Here is a 21,984-nt window from a genome sequence, read left to right as displayed (position 1 = left end):
TTTTGTGTACTTGGGAAACCCCACCCATTTATTCCTTCATTTCATTAAAAAAATCAATTTCTGATCGAATGATTACAATCCTTCTGTATCAAAGAAAACTTTGTAATTCCGTTCATTTTCGATTCTAATCAAAACGGTCAACATGAATCTCTCCTCTATGGTCCACTATACGATATTACAATGGAATATAACAAATACAAATTAAGATACCCTTGCTTCTGATGCTGATGTCTTGAGGGCAAGAAAGAAACCGTCGGCTATCTTGAATTCCTCTAGCTCCAGAGTCTCAAGGTTTGGCATGGTGCAAATACTCTTGGCATATGCCTCTGATGCAGCAGCAGAAATGTCAAATTCTCCATAGTGTCTGATTAATTCCAACTGTGCAGTACAGAAGGAGGGTGAGAAATAACATAAAATACTAAGGGAAGACTATCCTGTCAGTGTGAATATAATACCTCCATGTTTTCACCCCTTTTCCTCCCTCCGACACACCCAAATACGAACAACACATAAACAAAAAGTACATAATTATCGAATAAGGATCCCGACCGATTGGCATGGAGGCTTGTAACAATTTTCATTCTGAAGACATAATGTAACATTGTGGTCACATAACTGTAAGTTTGAACAAAGCAAAAACCAACACCACAAGTAAAAAATCTATGAATTCAGATTCTTAATGTTAGGCATGTAACAGGTGCTCTCTTTTTTTTTACACAAACCTTGGCGGCACCAAGAGGTAGATCATGAAATGTGGACTTATGGATTTGAGCTGGGGAGCGAAGGGGGGGGGGGGGGTGATTTGAAACACAGATGAAAAAAAAAAAACATCTTTTCCGGCAGAAAATGGCATCTTCTCAATATCATACAGGTATTGATGATGAAGTGAAGAGGAGGGGGATGATGTAAAACACAAATTAAAACACCCATCACTTCAATAAGTAGATACGATGACATTGCCTCATTAAAGTTTTCCATTTAATTTGAGACATAAAATCTTCACTATTTTTTTCTATCCTATTAAAGAAACCACTACCATCCACATTTGTAATATTAGTACATGTATCTTCTAAGGAGTGACACCTAAAGTTATGTAGGATTATGGGGCTATGTCAGCATCTCCTTTTCAATTTTCAGTAGACATTAATATTGGAATCATTGTTTTGTGTACTTGGGAAACCCCATCCATTTATTCCTTCATTTTATTTAAAAAGAAATCGATTTCTGATCGAATGATAACAATCCTTCTGAATTAAAGAAAAATTTGTAATTCCATTCATTTTCGATTCAATTCAAAACGGTCAACATGAATCTCTCCTCTATGGCCCACTATACGATATTACCCTGGAATATAACAAATGCAAATTAAGATACCCTTGCTTCTGATGCTGATGTCTTGAGGGCAAGAAAGAAACCGTCGGCTATGTTGACTTCCTCTAGCTCCAGAGTCCAAAGGTTTGGCATGGTGCAAATACTCTTGACATATGCCTCTGATGCAGCAGCAGAAATGTCAAGTCTTCCATAGTGTTTCATTAATTCCAGCTGTGCAGTACAGAAAGAGGGTGAGAAATATAAACATAAAATACTAAGGGAAGACTATCCTTTCAGTGTGAATATAATACCTCCATGTTTTTATCCCTTTTCCTCCCTCCGACACACCCAAATACGAACAACACATAAACAAAGAGTACATAATTATCGAATAAGGATCCCGACCGATTTGCATGGAGGCTTGTAACAATTTTCATTCTGAAGACATAATGTAACATTGTGGTCACATAACTGTAAGTTTGAACAAAGCAACAATCTACACCACAAGTAAAAAATCTATGAATTCAGATTCTTAATGTTACGCATGTAACAGGTGCTCTTTTTTTTTTTACACAAACCTTGGCGGCACCAAGAGGTAGATCATGAAATGTGGACTTATGGATTTGAGCTGTGGAGCGAAGGGGGGGGGGGGTGATTTGAAACACAGATGAAAAAAAACCCATCTTTTCCGGCAGAAAATGGCATCTTCTCAATATCATACAGGTATTGATGATGAAGTGAAGAGGAGGGGGATGATGTAAAACACAGATTAAAACACCCATCACTTCAATAAGTAGATACGATGACATTGCCTCATTAAAGTTTTCCATTTAATTTTACACATAAAATCTTTATTATTTTTTCTATCCTATTAAAGAAACCACTACCATCCACATTTGTAATATTAGTACATGTATCTTCTAAGGAGTGACACCTAAAGGTATATAGGATTATGGGGTTATGACAGCATCTCCTTTTCAATTTTCAGTAGTCATTAATATTGGAATCATTGTTTTGTGTACTTGGGAAACCCCATCCATTTATTCCTTCATTTTATTTAAAAAGAAATCGATTTCTGATCGAATGATAACAATCCTTCTGAATTAAAGAAAAAATTGTAATTCCATTCATTTTCGATTCAATTCAAAACGGTCAACATGAATCTCTCCTCTATGGCCCACTATACGATATTACACTGGAATATAACAAATGCAAATTAAGATACCCTTGCTTCTGATGCTGATGTCTTGAGGGCAAGAAAGAAACCGTCGGCTATGTTGACTTCCTCTAGCTCCAGAGTCTTAAGGTTTGGCATGGTGCAAATACTCTTGGCATATGCCTCTGATGCAGCAGCAGAAATGCCAAGTCTTCCATAGTGTCTGATTAATTCCAGCTGTGCAGTACAGAAAGAGGGTGAGAAATAACACAAAATACTAAGGGAAGACTATCCTGTTAGTGTGAATATAATACCTCCATGTTTTCACCCCTTTTCCTCCCTCCGACACACACAAATACGAACAACACATAAACAAAGAGTACATAATTATTATCGAATAAGGATCCCGACCGATTGGCATGGAGGCTTGTAACAATTTTCATTCTGAAGACATAATGTAACATTGTGGTCACATAACTGTAAGTTTGAACAAAGCAACAACCTACACCACAAGTAAAAAATCCATGAATTCAGATTCTTAATGTAATAGGCATGTAACAGGTGCTTTTTTTTTAAACACAAACCTTGGCGGCACCAAGAGGTAGATCATGAAATGTGGACTTATGGATTTGAGCTGTGGAGCGAAGGGGGGGGGGGGTGATTTGAAACACAGATGAAAAAAAACCCCATCTTTTCCGGCAGAAAATGGCATCTTCTCAATATCATACAGGTATTGATGATGAAGTGAAGAGGAGGGGGATGATGTAAAACACAGATTAAAACACCCATCACTTCAGTAAGTAGATACGATGACATTGCCTCAAAGTTTTCCATTTAATTTTACACATAAAATCTTCACTATTTTTTTCTATCCTATTAAAGAAACCACTACCATCCACATTTGTAATATTAGTACATGTATCTTCTAAGGAGTGACACCTAAAGTTATATAGGATTATGGGGCTATGTCAGCATCTCCTTTTCAATTTTCAGTAGTCATTAATATTGGAATCATTGTTTTGTGTACTTGGGAAACCCCATCCATTTATTCCTTCATTTTATTTAAAAAGAAATCGATTTCTGATCGAATGATAACAATCCTTCTGAATTAAAGAAAAATTTGTAATTCCATTCCTTTTCGATTCAATTCAAAACGGTCAACATGAATCTCTCCTCTATGGCCCACTATACGATATTACACTGGAATATAACAAATGCAAATTAAGATACCCTTGCTTCTGATGCTGATGTCTTGAGGGCAAGAAAGAAACCGTGGGCTATGTTGACTTCCTCTAGCTCCAGAGTCTTAAGGTTTGGCATGGTGCAAATACTCTTGGCATATGCCTCTGATGCAGCAGCAGAAATGTCAGGTCCTCCAGAGTGTTTGATTGATTCCAGCTGTGCAGTACAGAAGGAGGGTGAGAAATAACATAAAATACTAAGGGAAGACTATCCTGTCAGTGTGAATATAATACCTCCATGTTTTTATCCCTTTTCCTCCCTCCGACACAAACAAATACGAACAACACATAAACAAAGAGTACATATTATCGAATATGGATCCCTACCGATTGGCATTGAGGCTTGTAACAATTTTCATTCTAAAAGACATAATGTAACATTGCGGTCACATAACTGTAAGTTTGAACAAAGCAACAACCTACACCACAAGTAAAAAATCCATGAATTCAGATTCTTAATGTAATAGGCATGTAACAGGTGCTTTTTTTTTAAACACAAACCTTGGCGGCACCAAGAGGTAGATCATGAAATGTGGACTTATGGATTTGAGCTGTGGAGCGAAGGGGGGGGGGGGGATTGATTTGAAACACAGATTAAAAAAAAACATCTCTTCCGACAGAAAATGGCATCTTCTCAATATCATACAGGTATTGATGATGAAGTGAAGAGGAGGGGGATGATGTAAAACACAGATTAAAGCACCCATCACTTCAGTAAGTAGATACGATGACATTGCCTCAATAAAATTTTCCATGTAATTTTACACATACAATCTTTATTATTTTTTCTATCCTATTAAAAAAACCACTACCATCCACATTTGTAATATTAGTACATGTATCTTCTAAGGAGTGACACCTAAAGTTATATAGGATTACGGAGTTATGACAGCATCTCCTATTCAATTTTCAGTAGACATTAATATTGGAATCATTGTTTTGTGTACTTGGGAAACCCCACCCATTTATTCCTTCATTTCATTAAAAAAAATCAATTTCTGATCGAATGATTACAATCCTTCTGTATCAAAGAAAACTTTGTAATTCCGTTCATTTTCGATTCTAATCAAAACGGTCAACATGAATCTCTCCTCTATGGTCCACTATACGATATTACAATGGAATATAACAAATACAAATTAAGATACCCTTGCTTCTGATGCTGATGTCTTGAGGGCAAGAAAGAAACCGTCGGCTATCTTGAATTCCTCTAGCTCCAGAGTCTCAAGGTTTGGCATGGTGCAAATACTCTTGGCATATGCCTCTGATGCAGCAGCAGAAATGTCAAGTTTTCCATAGTGTCTGATTAATTCCAACTGTGCAGTACAGAAGGAGGGTGAGAAATAACATAAAATACTAAGGGAAGACTATCCTGTCAGTGTGAATATAATACCTCCATGTTTTCACCCCTTTTCCTCCCTCCGACACACCCAAATACGAACAACACATAAACAAAGAGTACATAATTATCGAATAAGGATCCCGACCGATTGGCATGGAGGCTTGTAACAATTTTCATTCTGAAGACATAATGTAACATTGTGGTCACATAACTGTAAGTTTGAACAAAGCAACAACCTACACCACAAGTAAAAAATCCATGAATTCAGGTTCTTAATGTTAGGCATGTAACAGGTGCTCTTTTTTTTTAACACAAACCTTGGCGGCACCAAGAGGTGGATCATAAAATATGGACTTATGGATTTGAGCTGTGGAGCGAAGGGGGGTGATTTGAAACTCAGATAAAAAAACCCCATCTCTTCCGGCAGAAAATGGAATCTTTTCAATTTATATCATACAGGTATTGATGATGAAGTGAAGAGGAGGGGGATGATGTAAAACACAGATTAAAACACCCATCACTTCAGTAAGTAGATACGATGACATTGCCTCAATAAAATTTTTCCATTTAATTTTACACAAAAAAAATCTTCACTATTTTTTTCTATCTTATTAAATGAACCACTACCATCCACATTTGTAATATTAGTACATGTATCTTCTAAGGAGTGACACCTAAAGTTATATAGGATTATGGGGTTATGACAGCATCTCCTTTTCAATTTTCAGTAGACATTAATATTGGAATCATTGTTTTGTGTACTTGGGAAACCCCATTCATTTATTCCTTCATTTTATTTTAAAAGAAATCGATTTCTGATCGAATGATAACAATCCTTCTGAATTAAAGAAAAAATTGTAATTCCATTCATTTTCGATTCAATTCAAAACGGTCAACATGAATCTCTCCTCTATGGCCCACTATACGATATTACACTGGAATATAACAAATGCAAATTAAGATACCCTTGCTTCTGATGCTGATGTCTCGAGGGCAAGAAAGAAACCGTCGGCTATGTTGACATCCTGTAGCTCCAGAGTCCTAAGGTTTGGCATGGTGCAAATACTCTTGACATATGCCTCTGATGCAGCAGCAGAAATGTCAAGTCTTCCATAGTGTTTGATTAATTCCAGCTGTGGAGTACAGAAAGAGGGTGAGAAATATAAACATAAAATACGAAGGGAAGACTATCATTTCAGTGTGAATATAATACCTCCATGTTTTTATCCCTTTTCCTCCCTCCGACACACACAAATACGAACAACACATAAACAAAGAGTACATATTATCGAATAAGGATCCCGACCGATTGGCACGGAGGCTTGTAAAAATTTTCATTCTGAAGACATAATGTCACATTGCGGTCACATAACTGTAAGTTTGAACAAAGCAACAATCTACACCACAAGTAAAAAAATCCATGAATTCAGATTCTTAATGTTTGGTGGGTAACAGGTGCTCTTTTTTTTTACAAAAATCTTGGCAGCACCGAGAGGTAGATCATGAAATGTGGACTTATGGATTTGAGCTGTGGAGCGAAAGGGGGGGGGGGGGAGTGATTTGAAATACAGATGAAAAAAAACCCATTTCTTCAGGCAGAAAATAAAATGGCATCGCCTCAATAAAGGTCCTTCAACGCCGTCAGATTGATTCGAGCTATTGTAGAATTGAAGGTAATATCATACATGTATTGATGATGATTACGATTTCATATGCTCATAGAAGCTGAGATACCCCTATCATATTTATATACATATACACATCACGTATAGATATGTTTATATATATATATATATTATATATATATTATATATATATATATATATATATATATATATATATATATATATATATATATATATATATACATATACATATATAATTCTCTTAACACAACCCTTGCCGGCACCGAGAGGTAGATTATGAAATGAAGACGTATAGATTGTAGCTGTGGAGTGAAGAGGAGGGGGATGATGTTAAACACAGATTAAAACACCCATCACTTCAGTAAGTAGATACGGTGACATTGTCTCAAAGTTTTCCATTTAATTTTACACATAAAATCTTCACTATTTTTTTCTATCCTATTAAAGAAACCACTACCATCCACATTTGTAATATTAGTACATGTATCTTCTAAGGAGTGACACCTAAAGTTATATAGGATTATGGGGCTATGTCAGCATCTCCTTTTCAATTTTCAGTAGACATTAATATTGGAATCATTGTTTTGTGTACTTGGGAAACCCCACCCATTTATTCCTTCATTTCATAAAAAAAAAAAAATCGATTTCTGATCGAATGATTACAATCCTTCTGTATCAAAGAAAACTTTGTAATTCCATTCATTTTCGATTCTATTCAAAACGGTCAACATAAATCTCTCCTCTATGGCCCACTATACGATATTACACTGGAATATAACAAATACAAATTAAGATACCCTTGCTTCTGATGCTGATGTCTTGAGGGCAAGAAAGAAACCGTCGGGTATGTTGTCTGCCCTTAGCACCAGAGTGTTAAGGTTTGGCATGGTGCAAATACTCTTGGCATATGCCTCTGATGCAGCAGCAGAAATGTCAGGTCCTCCAGAGTGTTTGATTAATTCCAGCTGTGCAGTACAGAAGGAGGGTGAGAAATAACATAAAATACTAAGGGAAGACTATCCTGTCAGTGTGAATATCATACCTCCATGTTTTCATCCCTTTTCCTCCCTCCGACACAAACAAATACGAACAACACATAAACAAAGAGTACATATTATCGAATAAGGATCCCGACCGATTGGCACGGAGGCTTGTAACAATTTTCATTCTGAAGACATAATGTAACATTGTGGTCACATAACTGTAAGTTTGAACAAAGCAACAACCTACACCACAAGTAAAAAATCCATGAATTCAGGTTCTTAATGTTAGGCATGTAACAGGTGCTCTTTTTTTTTAACACAAACCTTGGCGGCACCAAGAGGTGGATCATAAAATATGGACTTATGGATTTGAGCTGTGGAGCGAAGGGGGGTGATTTGAAACTCAGATAAAAAAACCCCATCTCTTCCGGCAGAAAATGGAATCTTTTCAATTTATATCATACAGGTGTTGATGATGAAGTGAAGAGGAGGGGGATGATGTAAAACACAGATTAAAATACCCATCACTTCAATAAGTAGATACGGTGACATTGCCTCATTAAAGTTTTCCATTTAATTTGACACATAAAATCTTCACTATTTTTTTCTATCCTATTAAAGAAACCACTACCATCCACATTTGTAATATTAGTACATGTATCTTCTAAGGAGTGACACCTAATGGTATATAGGATTATGGGGTTATGCTAGCATCTCCCATTCAATTTTCAGTAGACATTAATATTGGAATCATTGTTTTGTGTACTGGGGAAACTCCACCCATTTATTCCTTCATTTCATTAAAAAAAAATCGATTTCTGATCGAATGATTACAATCCTTCTGTATCAAAGAAAACTTTGTAATTCCATTCATTTTCGATTCTATTCAAAACGGTCAACATGAATCTCTCCTCTATGGCCCACTATATGATGTAACACTGGAATATAACAAATGCAAATAAAGATACCCTTGCTTCTGATGCTGATGTCTTGAGGGCCAGAAAGAAACCGTCGGCTATGTTGACTCCCTCTAGCTCCAGAGTCTTAAGGTTTGGCATGGTGCAAATACTCTTGGCATATGCTTCTGATCCAGCAGCAGAAATGTCAGGTCCTCCAGAGTGTCTGATTAATCCCAACTGTGCAGTACAGAAGGAGGGTGAGAAATAACATAGAATACTAAGGGAAGACTATCCTGTCAGTGTGAATATAATACCTCCATGTTTTTATCCCTTTTCCTCCCTCCGACACACACAAATACGAACAACACATAAACAAAGAGTACATATTATCGAATAAGGATCCCGACCGATTGGCATGGAGGCTTGTAACAATTTTCATTCTGAAGACATAATGTAACATTGTGGTCACATAACTGTAAGTTTGAACAAAGCAACAACCTACACCACAAGTAAAAAATCCATGAATTCAGGTTCTTAATGTTAGGCATGTAACAGGTGCTCTTTTTTTAAACACAAATCTTGGCGGCACCAAGAGGTGGATCATAAAATATGGACTTATGGATTTGAGCTGTGGAGCGAAGGGGGGTGATTTGAAACTCAGATAAAAAAACCCCATCTCTTCCGGCAGAAAATGGAATCTTTTCAATTTATATCATACAGGTGTTGATGATGAAGTGAAGAGGAGGGGGATGATGTAAAACACAAATTAAAATACCCATCACTTCAATAAGTAGATACGGTGACATTGCCTCATTAAAGTTTTCCATTTAATTTGACACATAAAATCTTCACTATTTTTTTCTATCCTATTAAAGAAACCACTACCATCCACATTTGTAATATTAGTACATGTATCTTCTAAGGAGTGACACCTAAAGTTATATAGGATTATGGGGTTATGCCAGCATCTCCCATTCAATTTTCAGTAGACATTAATATTGGAATCATTGTTTTGTGTACTGGGGAAACCCCACCCATTTATTCCTTCATTTCATTTAAAAAAAAAATCGATTTCTGATCGAATGATTACAATCCTTCTGTATCAAAGAAAACTTTGTAATTCCATTCATTTTCGATTCTATTCAAAACGGTCAACATAAATCTCTCCTCTATGGCCCACTATACGATATTACACTGGAATATAACAAATACAAATTAAGATACCCTTGCTTCTGATGCTGATGTCTTGAGGGCCAGAAAGAAACCGTCGGCTATGTTGACTCCCTCTAGCTCCAGAGTCTTAAGGTTTGGCATGGTGCAAATACTCTTGGCATATGCTTCTGATCCAGCAGCAGAAATGTCAGGTCCTCCAGAGTGTCTGATTAATCCCAACTGTGCAGTACAGAAGGAGGGTGAGAAATAACATAGAATACTAAGGGAAGACTATCCTGTCAGTGTGAATATCATACCTCCATGTTTTCATCCCTTTTCCTCCCTCCGACACACACAAATACGAACAACACATAAACAAAGAGTACATATTATCGAATAAGGATCCCGACCGATTGGCACGGAGGCTTGTAACAATTTTCATTCTGAAGACATAATGTAACATTGTGGTCACATAACTGTAAGTTTGAACAAAGCAACAACCTACACCACAAGTAAAAAATCCATGAATTCAGGTTCTTAATGTTAGGCATGTAACAGGTGCTCTTTTTTTTTAACACAAACCTTGGCGGCACCAAGAGGTGGATCATAAAATATGGACTTATGGATTTGAGCTGTGGAGCGAAGGGGGGTGATTTGAAACTCAGATAAAAAAACCCCATCTCTTCCGGCAGAAAATGGAATCTTTTCAATTTATATCATACAGGTGTTGATGATGAAGTGAAGAGGAGGGGGATGATGTAAAACACAGATTAAAATACCCATCACTTCAATAAGTAGATACGGTGACATTGCCTCATTAAAGTTTTCCATTTAATTTGACACATAAAATCTTCACTATTTTTTTCTATCCTATTAAAGAAACCACTACCATCCACATTTGTAATATTAGTACATGTATCTTCTAAGGAGTGACACCTAAAGGTATATAGGATTATGGGGTTATGCTAGCATCTCCTATTCAATTTTCAGTAGACATTAATATTGGAATCATTGTTTTGTGTACTGGGGAAACCCCACCCATTTATTCCTTCATTTCATTAAAAAAAATCGATTTCTGATCGAATGATTACAATCCTTCTGTATCAAAGAAAACTTTGTAATTCCATTCATTTTCGATTCTATTCAAAACGGTCAACATGAATCTCTCCTGTATGGCCCACTATACGATGTAACACTGGAATATAACAAATGCAAATAAAGATACCCTTGCTTCTGATGCTGATGTCTTGAGGGCCAGAAAGAAACCGTCGGCTATGTTGACTCCCTCTAGCTCCAGAGTCTTAAGGTTTGGCATGGTGCAAATACTCTTGGCATATGCTTCTGATGCAGCAGCAGAAATGTCAGGTCCTCCAGAGTGTCTGATTAATTCCAACTGTGCAGTACAGAAGGAGGGTGAGAAATAACATAGAATACTAAGGGAAGACTATCCTGTCAGTGTGAATATCATACCTCCATGTTTTCATCCCTTTTCCTCCCTCCGACACACACAAATACGAACAACACATAAACAAAGAGTACATATTATCGAATAAGGATCCCGACCGATTGGCACGGAGGCTTGTAACAATTTTCATTCTGAAGACATAATGTAACATTGTGGTCACATAACTGTAAGTTTGAACAAAGCAACAACCTACACCACAAGTAAAAAATCCATGAATTCAGGTTCTTAATGTTAGGCATGTAACAGGTGCTCTTTTTTTAAACACAAATCTTGGCGGCACCAAGAGGTGGATCATAAAATATGGACTTATGGATTTGAGCTGTGGAGCGAAGGGGGGTGATTTGAAAGTCAGATAAAAAAACCCCATCTCTTCCGGCAGAAAATGGAATCTTTTCAATTTATATCATACAGGTGTTGATGATGAAGTGAAGAGGAGGGGGATGATGTAAAACACAGATTAAAACACCCATCACTTCAATAAGTAGATACGGTGACATTGCCTCATTAAAGTTTTCCATTTAATTTGACACATAAAATCTTCACTATTTTTTTCTATCCTATTAAAGAAACCACTACCATCCACATTTGTAATATTAGTACATGTATCTTCTAAGGAGTGACACCTAAAGGTATATAGGATAATGGGGTTATGACAGCATCTCCTATTCAATTTTCAGTAGACATTAATATTGGAATCATTGTCTTGTGTACTGGGGAAACCCCACCCATTTATTCCTTCATTTCATTAAAAAAAAAAATCGATTTCTGATCGAATGATTACAATCCTTCTGTATCAAAGAAAACTTTGTAATTCCATTCATTTTCGATTCTATTCAAAACGGTCAACATAAATCTCTCCTCTATGGCCCACTATACGATATTACACTGGAATATAACAAATGCCAATTAAGATACCCTTGCTTCTGATGCTGATGTATTGAGGGCAAGAAAGAAACCGTCAGCTATGTTGACTGCCCTTAGCTCCAGAGTCGTAAGGTTTGGCATGGTGCAAATACTCTTGGCATATGCCTCTGATGCAGCAGCAGAAATGTCAGGTCCTCCAGAGTGTCTGATTAAGTCCAGCTGTGCAGTACAGAAGGAGGGTGAGAAATAACATAAAATACTAAGGGAAGACTATCCTGTCAGTGTGAATATCATACCTCCATGTTTTCATCCCTTTTCCTCCCTCCGACACAAACAAATACGAACAACACATAAACAAAGAGTACATATTATCGAATAAGGATCCCGACCGATTGGCACGGAGGCTTGTAACAATTTTCATTCTGAAGACATAATGTAACATTGTGGTCACATAACTGTAAGTTTGAACAAAGCAACAACCTACACCACAAGTAAAAAATCCATGAATTCAGGTTCTTAATGTTAGGCATGTAACAGGTGCTCTTTTTTTTACACAAACCTTGGCGGCACCAAGAGGTGGATCACAAAATATGGACTTATGGATTTGAGCTGTGGAGCGAAGGGGGGTGATTTGAAACTCAGATAAAAAAACCCCATCTCTTCCGGCAGAAAATGGAATCTTTTCAATTTATATCATACAGGTGTTGATGATGAAGTGAAGAGGAGGGGGATGATGTAAAACACAGATTAAAATACCCATCACTTCAATAAGTAGATACGGTGACATTGCCTCATTAAAGTTTTCCATTTAATTTGACACATAAAGTCTTCACTATTTTTTTCTATCCTATTAAAGAAACCACTACCATCCACATTTGTAATATTAGTACATGTATCTTCTAAGGAGTGACACCTAAAGGTATATAGGATTGTGGGGCTATGTCAGCATCTCCTTTTCAATTTTCAGTAGACATTAATATTGGAATCATTGTTTTGTGTACTGGGGAAACCCCACCCATTTATTCCTTCATTTCATTTAAAAAAAAATCGATTTCTGATCGAATGATTACAATCCTTCAGTATCAAAGAAAACTTTGTAATTCCATTCATTTTCGATTCTATTCAAAACGGTCAACATAAATCTCTCCTCTATGGCCCACTATACGATATTACACTGGAATATAACAAATGCCAATTAAGATACCCTTGCTTCTGATGCTGATGTCTTGAGGGCAAGAAAGAAACCGTCAGCTATGTTGACTGCCCTTAGCTCCAGAGTCGTAAGGTTTGGCATGGTGCAAATACTCTTGGCATATGCCTCTGATGCAGCAGCAGAAATGTCAGGTCCTCCAGAGTGTTTGATTAATTCCAGCTGTGCAGTACAGAAGGAGGGTGAGAAATAACATAAAATACTAAGGGAAGACTATCCTGTCAGTGTGAATATCATACCTCCATGTTTTCATCCCTTTTCCTCCCTCCGACACAAACAAATACGAACAACACATAAACAAAGAGTACATATTATCGAATAAGGATCCCGACCGATTGGCACGGAGGCTTGTAACAATTTTCATTCTGAAGACATAATGTAACATTGTGGTCACATAACTGTAAGTTTGAACAAAGCAACAACCTACACCACAAGTAAAAAATCCATGAATTCAGGTTCATAATGTTAGGCATGTAACAGGTGCTCTTTTTTTTTAACACAAACCTTGGCGGCACCAAGAGGTGGATCATAAAATATGGACTTATGGATTTGAGCTGTGGAGCGAAGGGGGGTGATTTGAAACTCAGATAAAAAAACCCCATCTCTTCCGGCAGAAAATGGAATCTTTTCAATTTATATCATACAGGTGTTGATGATGAAGTGAAGAGGAGGGGGATGATGTAAAACACAGATTAAAATACCCATCACTTCAATAAGTAGATACGGTGACATTGCCTCATTAAAGTTTTCCATTTAATTTGACACATAAAATCTTCACTATTTTTTTCTATCCTATTAAAGAAACCACTACCATCCACATTTGTAATATTAGTACATGTATCTTCTACGGAGTGAAATCTAAAGTTATATAGGATTACGGAGTTATGACAGCATCTCCTATTCAATTTTCAGTAGACATTAATATTGGAATCATTGTTTTGTGTACTGGGGAAACCCCACCCATTTATTCCTTCATTTTATTAAAAAAAAAATCGATTTCTGATCGAATGATTACAATCCTTCTGTATCAAAGAAAACTTTGTAATTCCATTCATTTTCGATTCTATTCAAAACGGTCAACATAAATCTCTCCTCTATGGCCCACTATACGATATTACACTGGAATATAACAAATGCCAATTAAGATACCCTTGCTTCTGATGCTGATGTCTTGAGGGCAAGAAAGAAACCGTCAGCTATGTTGACTGCCCTTAGCTCCAGAGTCTTAAGGTTTGGCATGGTGCAAATACTCTTGGCATATGCCTCTGATGCAGCAGCAGAAATGTCAGGTCCTCCAGAGTGTTTGATTAATTCCAGCTGTGCAGTACAGAAGGAGGGTGAGAAATAACATAAAATACTAAGGGAAGACTATCCTGTCAGTGTGAATATCATACCTCCATGTTTTCATCCCTTTTCCTCCCTCCGACACAAACAAATACGAACAACACATAAACAAAGAGTACATATTATCGAATAAGGATCCCGACCGATTGGCACGGAGGCTTGTAACAATTTTCATTCTGAAGACATAATGTAACATTGTGGTCACATAACTGTAAGTTTGAACAAAGCAACAACCTACACCACAAGTAAAAAATCCATGAATTCAGGTTCTTAATGTTAGGCATGTAACAGGTGCTCTTTTTTTTTAACACAAACCTTGGCGGCACCAAGAGGTGGATCATAAAATATGGACTTATGGATTTGAGCTGTGGAGCGAAGGGGGGTGATTTGAAACTCAGATAAAAAACCCCATCTCTTCCGGCAGAAAATGGAATCTTTTCAATTTATATCATACAGGTGTTGATGATGAAGTGAAGAGGAGGGGGATGATGTAAAACACAGATTAAAATACCCATCACTTCAATAAGTAGATACGGTGACATTGCCTGATTAAAGTTTTCCATTTAATTTGACACATAAAATCTTCACTATTTTTTTCTATCCTATTAAAGAAACCACTACCATCCACATTTGTAATATTAGTACATGTATCTTCTACGGAGTGAAATCTAAAGTTATATAGGATTACGGAGTTATGACAGCATCTCCTATTCAATTTTCAGTAGACATTAATATTGGAATCATTGTTTTGTGTACTGGGGAAACCCCACCCATTTATTCCTTCATTTCATTAAAAAAAAATCGATTTCTGATCGAATGATTACAATCCTTCTGTATCAAAGAAAACTTTGTAATTCCATTCATTTTCGATTCTATTCAAAACGGTCAACATAAATCTCTCCTCTATGGCCCACTATACGATATTACACTGGAATATAACAAATGCCAATTAAGATACCCTTGCTTCTGATGCTGATGTCTTGAGGGCAAGAAAGAAACCGTCGGCTATGTTGACTCCCTCTAGCTCCAGAGTCTTAAGGTTTGGCATGGTGCAAATACTCTTGGCATATGCCTCTGATGCAGCAGCAGAAATGTCAGGTCCTCCAGAGTGTTTGATTAATTCCAGCTGTGCAGTACAGAAGGAGGGTGAGAAATAACATAAAATACTAAGGGAAGACTATCCTGTCAGTGTGAATATCATACCTCCATGTTTTCATCCCTTTTCCTCCCTCCGACACAAACAAATACGAACAACACATAAACAAAGAGTACATATTATCGAATAAGGATCCCGACCGATTGGCACGGAGGCTTGTAACAATTTTCATTCTGAAGACATAATGTAACATTGTGGTCACATAACTGTAAGTTTGAACAAAGCAACAACCTACACCACAAGTAAAAAATCCATGAATTCAGGTTCTTAATGTTAGGCATGTAACAGGTGCTCTTATTTTTTAACACAAACCTTGGCGGCACCAAGAGGTGGATCATAAAATATGGACTTATGGATTTGAGCTGTGGAGCGAAGGGGGGTGATTTGAAACTCAGATAAAAAAACCCCATCTCTTCCGGCAGAAAATGGAATCTTTTCAATTTATATCATACAGGTGTTGATGATGAAGTGAAGAGGAGGGGGATGATGTAAAACACAGATTAAAACACCCATCACTTCAATAAGTAGATACGATGACATTGCCTCATTAAAGTTTTCCATTTAATTTGACACATAAAATCTTCACTATTTTTTTCTATCCTATTAAAGAAACCACTACCATCCACATTTGTAATATTAGTACATGTATCTTCTAAGGAGTGACACCTAAAGGTATATAGGATTATGGGGTTATGCTAGCATCTCCTATTCAATTTTCAGTAGACATTAATATTGGAATCATTGTTTTGTGTACTGGGGAAACTCCACCCATTTATTCCTTCATTTCATTAAAAAAAATCGATTTCTGATCGAATGATTACAATCCTTCTGTATCAAAGAAAACTTTGTAATTCCATTCATTTTCGATTCTATTCAAAACGGTCAACATGAATCTCTCCTCTATGGCCCACTATACGATATTACACTGGAATATAACAAATGCCAATTAAGATACCCTTGCTTCTGATGCTGATGTATTGAGGGCAAGAAAGAAACCGTCAGCTATGTTGACTGCCCTTAGCTCCAGAGTCGTAAGGTTTGGCATGGTGCAAATACTCTTGGCATATGCCTCTGATGCAGCAGCAGAAATGTCAGGTCCTCCAGAGTGTTTGATTAATTCCAGCTGTGCAGTACAGAAAGAGGGTGAGAAATAACATAGAATACTAAGGGAAGACTATCCTGTCAGTGTGAATATCATACCTCCATGTTTTCATCCCTTTTCCTCCCTCCGACACACACAAATACGAACAACACATAAACAAAGAGTACATATTATCGAATAAGGATCCCGACCGATTGGCACGGAGGCTTGTAACAATTTTCATTCTGAAGACATAATGTAACATTGTGGTCACATATCTGTAAGTTGGAACAAAGCAACAATCTACACCACAAGTAGAAATCCATGAATTCAGATTCTTTTGTGTGGCATCTAACAGGTGTTTTTTTTATTATTATTTTTTTACACAGACCTTGGCGACACCAAGAGGTAGATCATAGAATGTGGACTTATGGATTTGAGCTGTGGAGCGAAAGGGAGGGGGGAGTGATTTGAAACACAGATGAAAACACCCATATCTTCAGGAAGTAGATAAAATGGTCCATTGAATTTCACACATTTGAAATCTTCAATCAGTTTTTTTTTTAATTCAATTGCAACAAACAAACCACTACCCTCTATACTTGTAAGGGTTACGCCTGCATCTATATAAGAAAGGTGGTTATTTGTGTTTCGTGGGATGTATGGAACTGTAACATTATAGACTAATTGATCTTCATAGGAACTCAGATAAATTAATATCATTCAGATTGACCCTATATAAAGCTCAAAATATTTTGATTCCTTTCCAGGTCCAAGGGGGGGGGGGGGGGCACATTGTACCCCCTATATAACCTCTTTATTATTTCATATATCACAGACTTATTTGGCACATGGATAGAGCAACTCATACTCTACACATGACCCAACATCTAAAATTTCTCAGTTACCTATTGAGGGCGGTTATTTACCAAAATATAAAGAAATGCATATTAAATATGCTAGAATCATATTTTTCTTCATATTTCTTTATCCCCAGTATATATTCCTCATTTTTTTTAAATCAATCATTTTCATATTTACCACAAAGGGAAAGCAAGTCAACCTTCACTATTTGTTATGGTTGAAATTTATCTATGTCAACATGTGGGGAGCTTTTCATTGCAATATACTGAAATATATTAAACCTATGATGCATTGCTTGGAATGGGTACATTATCTTGGTTTCACATTTGATATTTCCATAATATTGGAATTTGTAGTTTGCAGATTTATGATAAGAACAAAAAATTATATTACAGGCAAAGCTTGTGTGAAAATGATACAAAATAAACGGGCATTCTTGGAAAATGCTGCATTTTTTTATTATTTCAATTATATCTATTGTTTTATGCCTACGTCTAGCATAAAAAAATGAAGGATATAACAAGAAAAACATTTCAGGGTAATTCACAACAATAATTACTTCACATTTTCGTTCTTCCAGCAAATTACAGGCAAGAAAACCCTCATTTCATCCTTTAAAAGTTGATTAAAATTGTAACAGTAAATTGTAACTTTTTTTTGATGGCTGCCTGATGTGTGTTTGTGTGTCAAAATTTGCTCGCAGGACTTTTTCTGCGAACTGTGTCTATATCTTGGATATATGAAGAGTTTCAAAAGGTACTACATCCATAATTTCAAGTTCTGAGAAAAACGTGATTTTTAAAATTATATTTAGCAAGCTCAGACTGGAATGATATTTCCCCGTATTATACTGCTAGATGATACAATACTAAAACCACTCTCTAAGAAAATCCAGGTCCATTCATTTATTTTTTAATGAATTAAATATTTTTATATTTTGTGAATGTAGTATCATTTGCAACCGAAAGTGGATGTAGTACCTTTTGAAACCGAAATTTCACATGCCAGAGATGTATTCAGTGTGATGTTATTTTTTTTAATCTATTTCTTTTCAGCAATGGTGTTGATGGGGATGGGATACGAGGTCAAGGGGGCCTAGGTAATTGACAATGCCCTGCCCTATTTAGCATCAAGAATAACAAACCAATGAGCATCGTAAATGCCCCACTTCTCCCTTGCTGACTAATATTTTGAATGAATGACTGTCATTAGTCATAAGCATGGGGGGATCCATTATACGTGAACGGTTATAGATGGGGAGGGGTCACAATAACTCACCAGGTGATTTCTCTCTTCCGTTTTCTCCTTTTGTTTTCCTCTCACGAGCTTTATCTCAAGATCTCTTATCTTTTTCCTCTTTGTATTAAATTTTTGGCCATTTTTCTCTCTGTGAATTCTTCCTTCACGTGTCTCAAGAATACTGTATTCATTATTTTTTCTTCATTTTTTCTTCAATGTAACTTCTAAGCGAAAAGGTGGAAAAGCAGCATCTGAATGTGCTGTATTTTCTCAATGGTGTAATTAAATTCATTACATGAATTTCATTCTTGTATGTTCTTTATCAGGTAAGATGAATCTGATAATCTAATAGCTGACAGAAATCAAGACCTTCGATGAGTAATATGACACCTATACTAAACGCACATTTGGTATTACCTTTGTGACATTGTATAAGTAAAAGATGTCATGTACAACAATGAATATATATCTATTGTTCAAAGCTGTATGTCACTATGTACTTTCAAGCCCTGGGGCCTGGTACTTGACATCATGCGCGTATAGAATAGCACAGCATACCCACAGGTAAAGCACTGTTGGTAGGGATGTCAGAATGTCATTCCATTGTTTACATCTAACAAAGTAACTGAGCTTTCAGACTAGTAGTCAAACACTTATTAGCTGTTAAGCTATTTGTGTAAGAAATAGACCATACATACAAAATGTCTGTACTTTATTCTGGGGACAATTAATGGCCCAAACTCAACACCCCAGCAGTAACGCACGGTACCGGTAACTAACAGTATGTGGGACTACGTGAGAGTTGGGTAATTTCTCCAGTTTCTCCTTTGCTCTTGTCGACTGCTTTTAATTCCCGATCCTTCTCCTGGGATGGTTTGTTTTGCCAATGAGTTCTCCTTCATTTTCCTACATTGATTGATAGAAATGTGATGAGTTTTTGAAGATGTTGGTCAGATTTGAGTGGTGATCTTAACAGAAAGCCAAAAAGCCAAAAGCCAACTTCTTTTGTTTACGGATTATTAAGTCAGTAGATAATAGTAGAGGGTCAAGCCAAAGCTGCTCTCTGATTGGTCAATATCCCGATGATGTCATTGGAGTGGATGTAGTACCTTTTGCAACCCAACTAAAATGGATGTAGCACCTTTTGCAACCGAATTGTTGGAAATTCAGCTTTTCGTTAGTATAGGTGTAAAGAGGTCCTAAAAATGAGTACATCAAGACCAAAAAGGGAATTTTGATGGAAAATGGATGGAGTACCTTTTGCAACTGAGCTCTTCATAATATGAAGCATTCAGTACCTTGTGAGTATGTAGATATTGTATAATTCATCGCTCAAATGGAGTAGTTCTGGAACTGAAATCTTTGACTCGAGAGCTCCATGAATCAACTTTGACTGTGTTGGTCCCAAATATTGCCACTTCTGTGACAGTTTAACCCCCTACCCTGTATCCAACGGCGTAAAGACGTACTGAGGATTGGGGGGGGGGGGGGATGATTGGCGATAGTCACCATCACCACGATTACAAGCCCATAACTGGACCGGCGCAGCCCTGGGGGGGGGGGGGGGGGGGGGGGAGCTTGCCCCCCCCCCCCCCCCCCCCCCCCCACACACACACTTTACAGGGATCAAATGTCCCACTCTTTTCCATGCAAAGGGAGGGAAGTGGCAGCAAAAATATGACGACTTTTTGTTCTTCTTGTTGTTTGTTTGTTTTTTTTTTTCTTGTCAGCCGACTTTCGGCGGAAAATCAGACCTTGAAAGTATGAAGACTTTTTTTTTGTTGTTTCTCTTGTCTTTTGATGTTCTTTCTTCTTGACTGACAGGCGATTTTGCCCCCCCCCCTTTCAAAGACGTTAGCGCAGCCCTAAATAATGCCCAAATAAATTCAAGAAAATGCTAAAAAGGATATCCATTTCTTGAATAACGTAGTAGATATTTTCCTGTAGCTATTACTTGTATTCTTCAATTTTCTTGATTTATGAAGTCAGTGAAGCAATCATCACAGGGGCATCGTTCCGTTTTAATGATGGGGGGGGGGTAGGGGAGGGACTTTGAGTGTGAATATCTGTGCGAGGGAGCGGATCGGCCTGGGGGAGGGTGTGGGAGGGGGGTATCCCCCTCCCACACGAGGAAAATTTGGCATTTTCAGACCTCAAATTCAGCGATCTGGTGCACACTTTTGGTAAAATTTGGGATTTTTTTCCTATAAAAAACAAGTAAGAAAAAGAAATATTCATAGATAATTGAATGACTACATCGTGGTATTTCAGCTCTTGCTCTGCCTGTGCGACATCACTGTGAAGGCCTATACTAAATAGTGGGGCCTATCACCGGCGTAGCCAGGATTTGATCTTAGGGGGAGCGGTTAGATGCGAGGGATAGATGCGAGCGAGGGGGAGGGTGTGGGAGTGAGAACTTTTTGCATATTGATGTTGTAAATGGTGCAATTTGATTCATTTTTTTTTGCGTGTTCTATCGACTTGAAACTGTCCAACATGTTTGAGGTAGCAGTACATTTTATGTAGATTATTATAGAATAATTTTGCCATAAAATGGTATAACTTAGAGAAACTTTTTGTCTTAATTCTTACACTGGAGATCATGAACGCGATCATGAATTTTGACATTGTACAGTCCAAAAGCGGCCGTTTGTAGCTATATTTTTTTTCCGCTTTGGAAATTAAGGGGGGCGCACCGGGCGCATTTGCTGGCAATTTAATAACAGCAGCAACATCAGGAGAATGACATAACGATTAAATGCGAGCGAGCGAAGCGAGCGAGCTTGAAAATTTTGACATTTTACAGTCCCAAAACTGCTCTTTGTAGCTACATTTTTTTGCTTTGAAAATTAAGTGGGGGGGGGGGGGGGGCACCGGGCGCAACTGCTGGCAATTACCCGGCAGCAACATCAGGAGAATAGCATAGCGATTAAATGCGAGCGAGCTTGAAAATTTTGACATTGTACAGTCCCAAAACGGCAGTTTGTAGCTATATTTTTTCGCTTAGGAAATGAAGGGGGGTGGGGGCGCA

At 37.2% G+C, this 21,984-nt stretch overlaps 1 protein-coding gene across 2 annotated transcripts; it reads right to left on the bottom strand.

The window, feature by feature from the left end:
• Positions 1 to 45: 45 nt before the first annotated feature.
• On the bottom strand, positions 46 to 16,911 carry LOC139714120 (uncharacterized). Of its 2 annotated transcripts, XM_071625842.1 has the most exons (14): positions 16,725 to 16,911; positions 15,572 to 15,739; positions 14,419 to 14,586; positions 13,264 to 13,431; positions 12,111 to 12,278; positions 10,956 to 11,123; positions 9,803 to 9,970; positions 8,648 to 8,815; positions 7,494 to 7,661; positions 6,016 to 6,183; positions 3,698 to 3,865; positions 2,537 to 2,704; positions 1,375 to 1,542; positions 46 to 378 (listed from the first exon to the last, which is right to left on the bottom strand). In XM_071625842.1, the coding sequence occupies exons 1-14, from the start codon at positions 16,812 to 16,814 to the stop codon at positions 202 to 204; spliced, it is 2,283 nt and encodes a 760-aa protein (XP_071481943.1). In that variant the 5' UTR covers positions 16,815 to 16,911; the 3' UTR covers positions 46 to 201. The 2 variants fall into 2 exon arrangements, with proteins under 2 accessions (XP_071481943.1, XP_071481944.1); XM_071625843.1 differs by lacking the exon at positions 12,111 to 12,278 and having other exon boundaries at positions 47 to 378.
• Positions 16,912 to 21,984: the final 5,073 nt, after the last annotated feature.

This window comes from Diadema antillarum, unplaced genomic scaffold (genome assembly GCF_040938485.1).
Source record: "Diadema antillarum isolate AM-2024a unplaced genomic scaffold, OU_Dant_1.0 seq00002167_RagTag, whole genome shotgun sequence".
In the NCBI taxonomy this organism is placed as follows: domain Eukaryota; kingdom Metazoa; phylum Echinodermata; class Echinoidea; order Diadematoida; family Diadematidae; genus Diadema; species Diadema antillarum.
Note: the sequence above shows the minus strand (reverse complement) of the source record. Positions and strands in the feature narration are given on the sequence as shown.

Bases quoted from the DNA above. Each gene is read 5' to 3' on its own strand.
- LOC139714120 (XM_071625842.1), bottom strand. From the start codon at position 16,814: ATGCCAAACCTTACGACTCTGGAGCTAAGGGCAGTCAACATAGCTGAC. The intron at 15,740-16,724 runs GTATCTTAATTG...TGTACTGCACAG, and splicing joins CATCAGCATCAGAAGCAAGG to CTGGAATTAATCAAACACTC. The intron at 8,816-9,802 runs GTATCTTAATTT...TGTACTGCACAG, and splicing joins CATCAGCATCAGAAGCAAGG to TTGGGATTAATCAGACACTC.